This window comes from Budorcas taxicolor, chromosome 2 (genome assembly GCF_023091745.1).
Source record: "Budorcas taxicolor isolate Tak-1 chromosome 2, Takin1.1, whole genome shotgun sequence".
Classification (NCBI taxonomy): domain Eukaryota; kingdom Metazoa; phylum Chordata; class Mammalia; order Artiodactyla; family Bovidae; genus Budorcas; species Budorcas taxicolor.
The window spans coordinates 139,863,928-139,878,607 of record NC_068911.1 but is presented as its reverse complement, the minus strand read 5'-3'; the positions used below and the strand labels follow the sequence as shown (position 1 = coordinate 139,878,607).

Here is a 14,680-nt window from a genome sequence, read left to right as displayed (position 1 = left end):
AGGGAAGATAGACAGTAAACATGAAAACAAATAATTTGGATCTTTCCAGGTCTTGGCAAGTAACTGAAAAACAAATGAAACAAGGTAGTCTGATAGAGAATGAATAGGATGTTTGAGTCATTTAGGCAGATCAAAGGACTCTGAATAGGTGGCAATTAAACCAGAACATCATGGGTTAAAAGAAAGCAGGTGATAGCAGGCACTGCGGCTCTGAACTTGGTGTGTTTGTGTACATGGGAGAAGGGTAAGAGGTGAGGAAGGCAAGACAAGTTCAAGTAGGGTCTGACTGGCCGTGGCAAGTAAGTAAATGTGATGGCAGGCCACTGAAGGATTGTCAGCAAGTAATTTGAGCTGGGAGGAGTCTCTGCGAGGATGGTTCACACATTTTGCAGAGAAGGAAATGAACTCTCTGCTCAGGGTTAGTAGTTTAGTGGGAAGGGGAGAGGCAGCATCAGAAAGAAAGTCATTGAACCTGATTCCCAGACCAGGCCCTTTTACCAGCAAAAAATGAGAATTGGACATAGCAGCTTGTCCACTTGTGTTTTTCTGGTGTCTCTTCCTGGTGGTTTCCAGAGGCCAGAGGAGAAATGATGAAGCGGCCAAAGGAAGAGGAACATTCTCTGAGATGAGGAAATGACTTTTACTTCCTACACAGGGCTGCCCTATGGCCTTTTAGGAATCTAAATATGCCTCTCATTTAGGAATGCTGGGTGTATCCCAGACAGTAAGCATTTTGAGAAGTGGATTCCAAGTACCTCAAATGAAGTCAGTGTACAACCTTCTGTGTCTGGAAAGGCAGCTCAGGGCTTGGTTTTCACTATGGTTTTGGTTGTCACTTTTGCAGTCTGAGGAGCAGAACAAACATTCCTTAGTACCTCCACCTTTAACATTCCTCAGTGGAAGTTCTTGAAAACTCTCTTGGTTTTGAAAATACCCTCTGTGATCACCAATCACTAAATTGCATCTACCACTGAGGGCCCTGATAAGAACTGAACCCATTGTTCTCGGGAGATTCAAGCTTTGACTGGGTATGTGTATGTGTGTATACTGTACACATGGGCAACTGTGCTTCAGGGTAAAAAGAAGCAATCATATATGTATATGTAATTTTTATGGGAGGATATAACGGTTGTCCAGAAGGGAGTCCATAAAATGAGTTTGCTTTAAAGAAAAAAAAAAATCCCAGTAGCCTGAGTCAGCCTGTGCAAGTGATTTGGGAGAGGAAGGGGAGATGATGTCATGGGTTCGGCATGTTCCCATCTTGGCCACTCGGTGCAGAGGGGCCCAGGGAGTTTGGGGAGGGTGTGTGCATGTGTGTGCAGAGTTCACGGGAGTGAGTGGGGGAGTGAGTAAGAGCGCCTTGTGAAACAGCATTAATAACCCCTTGTCAGACCTTTCTCTGTTACTGTGTTTTTCAGCAATTTTGGTTTGAATGAAGGCTCTCTAGCCAATTAATGTTTATTTGTTTCCTTTGGCAAGACCAGTTGGGGGAAGGGATGAGATTGGTGAGTTGAAACATTTTTGTTTTGTTTTTGCATTTTGGAAGAAGAGGCAAGTAATGTGAGTCTGGGTTTTCAATGAAGGCCCCTCAGCCCCAACCCACCCCTTTAAGAGGCAGGAGGCAAGACATGGCCAGCTGGTGCCTTGAACTGACACAGGTGCAGAGGCTGTGGGGGGTGGGGAGCCAAGAATAATTACAGGTTTCTGAAGCATCAGGCCCCTCCTGACACAAGCGCTCGTTGCAAAAACTGCTCTTTATGGAAAATTAATGGTGAAGCTGAGCAACTGTCAGGATCACTGTTGTTCCCAGGAAGCATCATTCCTTGGACGGCATGCCTTCTCCCAGGTCCGTGGGCCCTTGTGAGTCGCTGGGACAGGACTTAAAGCAAGAACTGTTGGCACTCCCCTACATGGGGATGGGCTTTTCCTTTAGGGGTATCTCTTCTGCAGTTTTGTCTTTCTTAATCCACACTCTCAGCCCAGAGCTAGGTCTTTGCTCTAATGGAGAAAGTCAAGTCGCTCAGTCATGTCTGACCCTCAGCAACCCCACGGAGTGCAGCCTTCCAGGCTCCTCCGTCCACGGGATTTTCCAGGCAAGAGTACTGGAGTGGGTGGACACTTAATTTTAAGGATTACAGACACTGGGAAGGAAGAAAGTGCTATTCTAAGTTGTTGGAGGTGTGGGGAGCCTTCCTTCAAGGAGTATAAGACCTGGATCCCAACTCTGCCTAGGTTATGTGACTTTAAAACTCACCTTAACACTTTAATTTGGATTTATGTCGAGTTTTTTTTTTTTTTTTTAATGTACCACAACTAAGACATCCTTGGGAGATGAAACGGATATTTGAGGCTGTCTATTTTGAAATAAACAGACATCACCCTCTCCCCAAGCCTTTAATCTGGTCTCTTTTCTCCCCAGACTCCCCACTGAAAAATATACAATACTTTTTTTGTATGTTGAAAATAGTTTGGGGAGGAGAAACACTGAAGAGGTTTTGGTAGAAATTTCCCAACTTTGATGTTTGTTTAGAATTCAATTAATTTTCATAATTCTGTCTCTCAGAATGTACAAATTACTAGAGGGAAATATTTAATTTGGTTTCAGCTCCAGCAACCAGTTGATGTGAGAAACAGTGGAAAGGAATGCGATGTTACAGTGATTTTAGTACTGTGGTTATTTTGTGGAGTTCAGCAGTTCTGGTAGTGATGTGTAATTCTGTTGTACCTCTGCGGTGTGCTATTGATGTGGTTTTTTTTTTTTTTTTAACCTAATAACTGAAAAATGCAGTCAGAGATTTTCACTTACACCACATACTTGCTTACCCACAATATCTAGATAGAATTTATTCTCTCCTAACCTTCCACCCTAATGTTTTCCCGCAATGGAAGTCAAGAAAAAGTGGATGTTGGTTTAAAATCATCAGAGAAATCACTTTCTAGATCCTACAAGGTTAATTCTTGTCACTGGTTCACGCGTCCTGCCTGCCATGAGTTAGGTTCAGTGTTACCCTCTCCTCCTCAAACCTGCTTTGAAATGTTGAAACCCAGGAAGATGGGCAAAGAGTTGAGGTGCTTCTGATGTAAGATTCTCCCATATGCTTACTGATCAATCATGGTGCTTCCTTTCCCTTCTCTAGTTCCTGAGAAAAATGGTACCAGAACTCCCTGGCCATGCTTTCCACTTCCTTTTCTAAACTCTGACCTAATTTTAAAAGACTAGAAATATGACAGAACCATTACATCATATCATCCTTTGAAGGGAAAAAAGAAATCACAAAGTTCCCATAAATACCAACTTTGCAATCCTATAGAGTTTTCAAGTTGGCTGTAGGAGTTAGAAGAATAAAGATTTTGCTAAAAAGTGTAAAGTGTGAGCATAGCTAATAATATGTTAGAAAGAATGAGTATTTTAAAAGATTGCTTTACAGAAGAAGGCCAAATTACCCTACTACAAGTAGGCTTGTTTTATGTCACTTTGAATTTCCATTCTGAGATGTGTGTGACGATTTCAAATCACAGAAAAGTAATTAAGCTTTGGGATACTCCCAGGAGAAAGGTAAGAGGTTCTTCTCCCTGTTTCTATACTTCAGACTCTTTGGGGACTGTGGCACCATGGTTAATAGCATGTGACCAAGCCACACATAATAAATGTTGCGGGGAGGGACTCCCACGGGCAGCCAAGTACAGTTCACTTGTGTGTGCAGTTACCTGGGTGAGCATTCTTTCTGGGAACCAAGGTTCACCTCTTTCTTCCTAGAAGCATCGTCATCATCATTACCATCAACATCAGAAGGTCAAGGTCTGATCTCAGAAGAAGCATGACTTTGCAAGTTTCCACAAAGGAGAATGCTGTGTCTCCCCATATTTTTGCATCTGTATTCTTTCCCCAGATTGTTTTATCTGTTTGTATTTTTAAGTCTTACATTTTTTAGATCAGTGAAGTAAGTGGGATACTTGGAATGAAGGGCAGATGGCTAACGGGAACACAAATGACTGATGATTGAAAACATAGGTAGTAGTAGGTAGCATTTTATTTTGATGACTGTATGTTTCCAGAAAGAAATCATTAGCAAAACGCAATTTCTTTTATTTCTTTTTTACTCACTAACTCAAGTATATGTGGATACTTGAGTAAAAGTACAAAGACTACAAATAAATATTCCTAATGACACAGCTGTTGAGTGGTGCCAAGAATATTGGACCACTGACTTTGTCTTATGTTCTAATTAAAAGATACAGAAATATTTACAGTGGTGGTGATGGATGGGGGTTATGAGGTCAGGTTAATTTTTAGAAAGTTCTTAACAACTCTACACCACTTCAAATACTTAGATATATCTCCCATCTGAGATAACAAAGGTAGTGTTTAGCTCTAAAAGATTATTTTTATTGTTTGAGGCTTAATTGATTTAAACAATATGATTATTGCTTTTAAAGAGATCATAAATCTTAATAAACCAGACATGTCACCAATTTGTGGCCCCTTAGATTCATTTTGGAGATACTATTTAATTGTCCAGGATTGAAGAGGAATGTTTTTCAGCACTTGACAGCCAGCATATTTTCATAACTGTATTTCCTAGACCAGGCTCCTTAAAGAGACAGACTTTATGTTGAACTTTGAATGAAAGGGTAATTAGTTGGGGAGAAAATAAAAGATTGTGTCAAGTATATGGGCATGAGGGAAAGTTAACGAGAGGAAAAATAGGTGAGGGAAACCCTTTAGGAGAGATGGCAGAAGTGCCTGGAGATGTTTGTAGTCTTCCCTGGCAAGTTTCGTGTAAATTATGGTGAGATAAGGACTGGTTAAAAAAGCTGTTTGGTAACCTTGGCATCATCTTGCCTGCATATGACAAGTTTCTTACATACTTCTTGATCCTATGAAAGTAACTACTGCAGGGAGATTTTGGTGAACTGAATTTGTGCTGCAAGACTTGGATTATCTTGTTTTCTATCAACTTATGCCTTTGGAGCCTATCATAGAAGTTGCAGATATGGCAGTAATAGGTTTGAATTTTTTTTCTTTTTTAGAGACTAGGTCTTGGATTGGGGCTTCCTTGGTGGCTCAGATGGTAAAGAATCCACTTGTAAGGCAGGTGACCCAGGTTCGATCCAGTATTCTTGCCTAGAGAATTCCATGGACAAAGGAGCCTGGCCAGCTACAATCTTTGGGGCCACCAAGAGTCAAACATGACTGAGCGAATAACACTAATAACCCTGGGTCTTGGATGATGGTTTTTAATAAGTATGTTTCAACAAGAGGGCTATGAAGAGAATGGAGAGAGCATATTAAAATATTTCAGAATGATCAGTTCAAAACCAAATTCAAGTGATATTTGTTAGAAAACTCAAAGAAGCCATGCATTTTGAAATCAGGATATTAGAGAGCCTTCACAAAACTCATCTGTGACTCATAAATAATAAGAAATTCACTTTGCACTTGGGCACCTTTCCTTCTCACTGCTAACGTTAGTAGATTTTTGAGATGGTGGAGGCTGATACAGTGTCTCAAGCCTTAAGCTGTACTGTAAGCTCAGGCTGAGCAAAGCCTCGTTTCTCCAAGGTGAGGTACCGGACAGCCATGATTTATGTCATTAAATTGACATCTGCTGACTCCAGTTTGGAGTTTACTGGCTAGAGTGTCTTTGGGACAGAGTAAATCTCTATTTCTGGTAGAAAAACAGATATTCAAACTATATCAAAATTGACAATCTGGAGACGTTCCTAGTTTGCTGATGGGTATTTCTTTTTTCTTTCTTTCTCATTTGAAATAATTTAGACTTAACAGAAGTTGAAACAATTGTACATAGAATTCCTATATACATATTCCCAATTTACTTTGATATTACATAACTGTAGTACAAGTCCGCTGGAGGAGGGCATGGCATCCCCACTCTAGTATTCTTGCCTGGAGAGTCCCATGGACAGAGGACCCTGATGGACTATGGTCCACAGGGTTTCAAAGAGTTGAACACTACTGACGTGACAGCATGCACACATGCATGCATGCAAATCTCTGGTTCTGATAGAAAAACAGACATTCAAACTCTGTATCAAAATTTGCAATCTGGAGACACTCCTGGTTTGCCAGTCGGTATTTCTTTTTTCTATTTGAAATTATTTACATTTACAGAAGTTGCAAAAATTGTACATAGAGTTCCTGTATACATATTCCTAGCTTACCTTCATATTACATAACCACAGTACAGATATCAGAATAAGAAATTAACACTGATAAAATACCATGAACTAAATCTATACACTTTCTTTGAATTACATTGTTTTCCCACCCCTGTTCTTTTTCTCATCCAGGATCCAGACAGGGATCTGTTGCATTTAGTTATCTTACTGTCTTAGTGTCCTCCAGTATGTGACAGTTTCTCAGTCTTTGTTCCTCATGACCTTGGTACTTTTAAAGAATACTGGCCAGTTATTTTGTAGAATGGCCCTCAGTTTGTATTAGTCTGATGTTTTCTCATGATTAGATTGAGGTTATGGAACTTTTGGCAAAGAGGGGCATAGAGTAATGTGCCCTTTTCAGCCTATCGTACCAGTGGAATATGATATCAATATGCTGCTAAATTTCATCATATGGTTAAGATGGTGCATGCCAGGTTTCTCTGCTATAAAATTATTATGTTTTGTCTTTATAATTAATGTCTTATTGGGGGGGATACTTTGAGACTAGACAAATATCTTGTTTCTCATTATACCTTCATCTATTAATTTTAACATCCATTGGTGATTCTTGCTGGAAGTCATTATTCCTTTGTTATTTGACTAGTAGTGATCTTCTATTTCCATCAATACTTCTATGTTTATTAATTGTCACTTAACTATAAGGAGCTGATCTGTCTCCTCCATTTTTTTATTCAACCATTTTTTATGTCCCTGAATTTCTTATATATTAATTTTATTCCATGGGTTAGAATCTGTTATTATCATTATTCATTTTTATTGCTCAGATTCCTAGATTTGGGCTTTGAGAACTCCTTCAGGTTGGCTCATGTGTCTTTTTGACATACACTCATCACTTTATGAGCACTTCTTTACCTGATAGTACAACAAGGTATTGCAGACTCATCTTTATTTTCTTTGCCTCAGGCCTTCCAATCAACTTTTCCCTCCCGGGTTCTCTTTATTGGATAATGATATTTAGAAACCAAGATCTTGATGCCAAGTGTGCTAACTACTACTGGGGTGTCTTTGCTTGTGGATTCTTCTGATTGACAGAGCCAGGAAGTACATACATGTATACACATACATGCAAACACACCTTTGTTACTATATATATATCTCTGTGTGTATATGTATTGAAATCTCTAAATAAATACTGAAACCACAAATTCCAGTTAAACATCATAGGTGTTTCTTAAGGGACTTCTTGTAATTATTTTTTTAAAGTATGGGAGATAAATTATCTCTTTTGCTTGGAAATAATCTAACAATGAAATAAATACTCCTCATCCTTAACATTTTATTCTCCAGCACTCCTGATGAGTTTCTAATTGACAAAATCTTCTTTTCTATCTAAGCTTCATCACCAGCAGATATTACAAGAAGTAGATTTCTCAAGACAACAATATTTCATAATGATTTCAGAGGGCTATCCAGCATATTTTGATGGGTTCTCATGCTTCTGTAGCTCTCAGATGGAATAGAATGCCTTGTATTAGGACTGCAGGAGATAGCCTCTCTTAGTGATCCAGATTTTCCCATATTTAAGTGATGAGAAGTATCTCCATCCTTAAATGATTAGTATGATCCATGTGTTCTGGGATTCAAACGAGGGCATACTGGGTAGGTTAATTTTTATCCTCCCTGAAGAGTGTGTAAATGCATTTAGAATATCTCAGTTCCTCAGAACTTTGAATATGAAGAGATCTGAGCCTCCTATTAGTAACAATCATAGTTTGTTAGTGACTTTTGAACCTTTGAGCTAAAAACCATACAAGAGGATATGACATCCAAAAGCCCTATCGATAGACACTGGTGACTGTGAAATAGTTCCTGTGTGTGAGGACCTGTCCCAAGGACCTCTTCTAACCCATGATTCAGCTGACTTCCCCCTAGAACATACTTGTATCTCAAAGGTCTGGTTCTACTCTTTGAACAAAGCTAAAGGAGGATTATGTTCTAGAAGACATGTATTAGTGGTCATATCTAGCTTCAGCGTAGTCCAGAGTAAGATCAGCAGGTAGCTTTTGTACAGTGGAGTGGAATAGAATGATTAAAAGTAATAGTATATAGTTGATTTATCTTTGGTTGATAGACATTATGTACCTGATGGGTGCCAGCACTGTTCTTGGTAGGTGATGGTTTAAAAAGAGAAGGGAAGGCTAAAGGGAGGTTTTTTTGGGGTAATATAATTCAGAAGTGAATTGACTGGGGCTGAGACTGGGGGTTTTAATACTGGAAAGAAGTAAATGATAATTTTTAGCAATGAGATGGAAAAAGGAAAAGAAAAATCTTTGAAACATAGAATTCAGAAAAAGGGACAAATAAGGATAAGAGAAATTTTTAGACCGGAGAAGGTGGAAGTATTGGTTTTAGATATAAAGTGGTGGGAAGCTACTCAGCAAGAGCTATTATTTAATCAATAAGCAAAATAGAATCAAGCTTAGTTTTCCAATAAGCTTTCCTTGATTAACACCTCCATAACATACGAGTACAGAATTCATTGTCCACTCGTCCCTTAAGAACTTGTCAACCTACTTTATTGTTATATTATTTGGTATCACTTTGCTTGTAAATTCATGTGAATTTTAGCTTGTAACTGTTTATTCTGTATGTATGTCACATGGATCTGTTACTGTGTCATCCTCTAACACAGAAAGGCTTGTACCTTGCTGTGAGCACAGTCGTTGAATGAACACTTGTGACATGAGTATTGAATGAAGATTGGAACCATTCATTAGTTTATACTATTAAAAATCAGCAGTGAGACCCAAAGGTGATTCATCGTTAAAAACCTGCTTTTCTTATTCAGTAATGCAGTTTTACCAGAAGGCTGATTAAAAACCAATCTTTTGAAATGTCACCAAAATAAAATCGTTGACAGATACAACACAACCAGGTATATCATTAAAATATATTCTTAACAGAATAAAAGCCTAGAATCAGAACACTGGTTGAAAACAGAACTGCTGGAGAGCCAGAGAATTAGGAGCTAGTCAGATTTTACATTTGCCAGCAGTGTTTCTTTGTTGAAGCCCCAGAAGTTACAACAAATTGAACTGATGGCATAAGTTAGGACTGGGCTTCCCAGGTGGCACTATTGGTAAAGAACCTGCCAGCCAATGCAGGAGACATAAGAGACACGGGTTCAATCCCTGGGTCAGGAAGATCCCCTAGAGGAGGGCATGACCCCCTACTGCAGTATTCTGGCCTGGAGAATCCCATGGACAGAGGAGCCTGGCAGGCTACAGTCCATAGGGTCACAAAGTGTCAGACACCACTGAAGTAACTTAGCACACATAAGTTAGGACTATGGTTTTCTACCAGATTCTGAAAGAGCAGGATTAAGTGAGGAGAGCTTTCAGATTATAAACTTAAATATCCATTTTTGCTGTAAAAACGCTTCTACCATCTTACAAAGACTTACGAGCACCATGGATGAAGATTTGTTGAAACTCTGAACTTTTCTGATTATATTTTTCTTGCCTCACTTCTTTACCAGGTGAAAACTTTATATTGAAATAGATTCGTGTCTTTTTCTTTAACAATTCAAATAGCTGTGTTTGAACTTATTTTTATCACGTAGACAGAGATGTCAAACTATTGTAATGGGACTCATGCTTCTTGCCTTGCAATACGTAACGATTGTGCTTAGTGATTTGCCAAAGTCTGTTTGAAAAATGAAGTTGGACTGTGGGGAGTCTTACCTTGCTATGAAAACCTCATCTGATTTTGTTTGCTTCTTGTTGGCATAGTGGCTCCTGGGGAGGCTAAGAGCATCTCACCTACCGAATTGGATTGTGGGATGTGAGATCATTTTAACATTGAATGTTCTCAGGGAACTTGATGGTATGAGATAGCCCTTCTGGGTTTCTAGTTCCCCATTAACTGTAGTAGTTGAGCTCATATGATGTGACCCTTTTGAATCCCTCAGAAGTGTCCAGGGAGAAAAATAACAAGGTCAGACCTTTCACCAAGAAAATTTCAGATATGAGCCAGGAAACATCCTCTGTTCCTTCCTGTAGATTGCTCCTCTGCCTGTCAACATGTGGTCCCCTGGTGTTCTTTGCTTCTGATGGCTGTTTCTCTCGCTCCCTCCTTGCCCTCTGCAGACATGCCTTGAATTGGAACGCTACCTGCAGACGGAACCCAGGAGGATCTCAGAGACCTTCGGTGAGGACTTGGACTGTTTCCTCCGTGCTTCTCCTCCCCCATGCATCGAGGAGAGCTTCCGGCGCTTAGACCCCCTGCTGCTCCCCGTGGAAGCGACCATCTGCGAGAAGAGCTCGGCTGTGGACATTCTGCTCTCTCGGGACAAGTTGCTATCTGAGACCTGCCTCAGCCTCCAGCCAACCAGCTCTTCTCTAGACAGCTACACAGCCGTCAACCAGGCCCAGCTCAACGCAGTGACCTCATTAACGCCCCCATCGTCCCCTGAGCTCAGCCGCCATCTGGTGAAAACCTCACAGACTCTCTCAGCCGTGGACGGCACAGTGACGTTGAAACTGGTGGCCAAGAAGGCTGCGCTCGGCTCAGTCAAGGTGGGAGGGGTGGCAACAGCGGCGGCAGCCGTGGCGGCAGCTGGGACAGTTAAGAGTGGACACAGCGACAGTGAGCAAGGAGGGGTAGGGGCTGAGGCGTGCCCCGAAAACAAGAAGAGGGTTCATCGCTGTCAGTTTAACGGGTGCCGGAAAGTTTATACAAAAAGCTCCCACTTAAAGGCCCACCAGAGGACTCACACAGGTAGTGGTACAAGTTGGCCGCATGTGGTTTCTTCGTTTTCGTCCTTTAGCCTTGTGGGGGGAAGGGCTTCTCTCTGCTCTGAGAAGTGGCATCCATGCCAACGAGGAGGTGTAGAGAGGCAGGCGGGCCTGGGAGGGAAGCCCAGTGACTCACCCGTTAACCTTAGGATCTCCAGGTGTCCCGGGCGTCAGACGTGGGTTTGCCACTCGCTGGCTCGGAGATCCTTCCGGAGGGCAGGGCCAGCCTTGGTGTAGTATCAGACGCTGCTGAGGAGGCCTGAACAGGGGTTCTGGTGGTGTGACTCACAGCCGTACGTGATGTATGCACCTGTCACTCTCCTGACACTTTTCATTGTTTTATCGGTGTGATTCGGCGGTTTTGATGAACACTGGAATCTGAGAAGTTACCTTGGAGAGAATTGCAATTGAATAAGGTAGCCAGGGTGTCCCTATTTACTCTTTTCCCAGCATCCCTGATTTTTCATCAAAGTCACCAACAGCAGGAGGGTTTCAGAGTTCATTAGATGTGATCATTCTGTAATTAATTGGCATCTCCTCTTTTGCATTGTTCTGTGGCGCGTGCTTTATGGAGAAATGGCAGAATTGCTTTTTAACGAGCTTGTTACTGCGAAGTTGCTAAAGTGATTACATTGCTGTGTGTGTGGTAAGGGTGGTGGGGACCGGCAGGGACCGTACAGTTTACTCAGGACTTCTGTGGTGACTCCCAGGACTCATACTGATCTTGGGAGCGATGGGATAATTTAGAAGAGTGGGGTTTGTGAAGGAAAGAATGAGATTAGCATTTTCCTTGAATCTGGTCTTTGTCCTCTGCTTTGAGGCAGAAACTTAGGGCTGGTGTCTCTTCTTGGGGTTAGCATTGTAGGAGCAATTACTGTCATTAGTGGTTTTTAAATGAGTCCCTGAAAGTATATTGCCAGTATGGTTTTTTCAATCTGCGTGCACAATACCAACTGAACTGGGAAGAGCTCCGAAAGTGTAAGTAGCAGAATCAGAGTGTTGCTGGGAAGAAATGGGTGATTAGATCTAGGCTGGGAGATGTGTCTGGAGAGAGTTCTTCTTCTTGGGCTTGCTGCTTGCCTTGCGGGTGCTCTGGGGTGACTTGCGGGATGGGTCACCAGAGAAGTGTCCAGTGCGAGGATCAGTGGTTGGAAAATGGGGAAACCTAGGCTGTAGTTCTAGTGCTGTCCCTCACTAGCTTTGTCTCCTTTGAGCACATCCCCGTACCTCCCTGGTGGCCTCATTCTCTACATCTGCCAAACAGTTTGGCTTTTGAGGCCCCTCTCAGCTCTAATGTTCTTGGGGGAGGCGGTTTTGGGAAATGTCTTTGAGTAGAACAGAGGAGCTTCCCTGAAATAGGAGTGTATAATGTGTGTCTAGAAACCATCACCACCTTGAATTTCAAAGTCATTCCCGTGGGAGGATGATAGCGGACTGTGTTTGCTCACCGCATAAGACTTAGGCACGTTCTCCTCTCATTTCAAACTGACTTTTGCTTGTGGTCCTTGCTTGCTTCATGGAAAGTTATCCAAAGGTTACTTTTGAACCCGTGGCTCAGGTTCAAGTCCCATTTGTGGTTCCTTTTGGAGTTTGAGTTCGAGTCCTCTAGCTCACGTACTTCAAGGCAAAAGCTTCCTGCTACTGTCAGCTTTTTCTTTTTTTCACCTGTCTGGTATTGTTCTGGAGGTTAGTTTTATTTATTTGTCTTTCTCAAATCAGTGAGTAAAGTAACTAGAAGACATTGCAGTGCTCCCAGACTTCAGCCATGACTCATCTCTTGTTCCCCCCAGGAAACCAGAGAAGGCAGGATGAGGCGAGAAGGTTGAGCTTTGTTGAGGGTATGGAATTCATGATGATGAGCACATTTTTTAAATTATTGACATGAAGACAGGCTATGTCCTGCCTAGTTTGGAGGCTGGGCATCTCTGGGAAAGCAGAGATTCTTTTTTTGGGGGGTGAGTCCAGAGCATTTGCTTCCTTTTCCTGACTCCTCTTTCTAATGGATGTATTAGGAGGATAACTCTGAGAAGTGATGCATCTTCTGTGCCTTGTTTTTTGGGCATTGTCTACTCAGAGTGATTATCAAGGTGGAGCTCATTATGTTTCCCAGCACCTGCAACCACTTGCCCTATAGTGGTTTAAAGTGGAAAGAATCCTCCCTGTGGGGAATTTATCCAAGAAGGCATTTTGCATTATTGGAAAGGCAGTACTGCAGAGCGGTTAAGAGCAGGGCTTTGCAGTCAGGGAGACTCAGGTTTGAATTCTGGCTCTACAGCTTCCTAGGTTTATGACCTGGATACCTGATGCATCTTCCCTGAGTCTCAGTTTCCTCATCTGTAAAACACGGATAATTTGCCCTCTAGATTGTTTTGAAAATTTAATGAGTAAATATATGTAAAGTGAAAGTTAGTCGCTCAGTTGTGTCTGACTCTGGGATCGCTCCTCTGTCCATGGAATTCTCTAGGCAGGAGTACTGAAATGGGTTGCCATTTCTTCCTCTAGGGCATCTTCCCAACCCAGAGATTGAAACCAGGTCTCCTGCATTGCAGGCAGATTCTTTACCTTGAGCCACCAGGGAAGCTCAAATATATGTAAATTACTTGGCGGATGGTAAGAGCTCATTAAAGACGGTAATAGGGTTGGTTGTAGTCCTGACTATTGCCGATGATATTGATTAAAGATGATTTTGTGGAAAAAAAGAAAAACAGCTTTATGTAAACTAGAAATAAACCACTTAAAGTTAAATCCCACTGAAAAGCAAGAAGCTTTTCTTTCCTCACTTCCGTAATTTCAGTGTTGGGGTGGTGATGCACAGCCCCTCATCATAGAGGATGAAGTTGGACATGCAGGCATTGGCCCATTGAAGTTGGCAGTAATGTAGAGCACAGCTTTCCTAAAACAACACAGGAAGCACTGACCTTGCACCCTCCAGAAGCATTTTGCCAGTAAAACCTTCTGCAGAGACAAACATGGAGGGAAAAGTAGGTGCTATAAGAAAGAGAAACAGACAGGAGGGGAGGCAGAAGTGGAGATGGGCAATGAGGAAAGGGAATCTGAATTAATTTGGATTAAATAGATGAGAATCAGAAGTATTTATTTGGAATTGGTGTGAAGGGGGCACAGGGGAACTGAAAACAAAAGTGATAATTTATGTGGTGTGGATGAACTAAGAATAATGAAAAAAGCATGAAGGATGGGATCAAATTAAGTGCAAACATATCAAGGAAGTGGACTAGCAAAAGCTTGGGGGCAAAGGTATATGGTGATGAGAATTCAGGTTGGAGATGAGGCCATTGATAGAAAGAAATGAATAAGGGAGGGCTGCTGACCAAGTGTTGAAATGAAGCTCTGGTTGGATTCAGGCAAGCTGTTTTAACACAGGGCTCACTTTAATTCAATGAAAATATTTTCTTATCTTTCAGCTGGGGAAGTGTTTTGGGACATAAAAAGAGAGAGAGAGGAAAAAAAATCCAAGAGAAAGAGAGGAAATACTGGCATTTTGTTCTCTGGAGTTATATATATGCTCTATCTCTTCTATATGGTAATATGTTGAAAAAGAGACACACTTGCAAAAATGAAATAAACTGTGTGGGTCTCAGTCTGTGCATAAAGAAAGACAATGCATTGTTGGTAACATGGATTTCCTTGCAATGAATAATTTTTAAAGGTGTTATTCATCTCATCTTTATATAGATAGAATTTACTGAGCTGGAAAAGATATGCTGCTGCTGATTCTTTTTTTG

At 41.4% G+C, this 14,680-nt stretch overlaps 1 protein-coding gene across 1 annotated transcript in view; it reads left to right on the top strand.

Moving 5' to 3' along the window:
- Positions 1–14,680, top strand: part of KLF7 (KLF transcription factor 7) — a 99,455-nt gene that overhangs the window by 30,340 nt on the left and 54,435 nt on the right. The window contains exon 3 of the mRNA XM_052635874.1: positions 10,290–10,920. Coding sequence (XP_052491834.1) covers positions 10,290–10,920 — 631 coding nt within the window. The remainder of the gene's footprint in view (positions 1–10,289; positions 10,921–14,680) is intronic.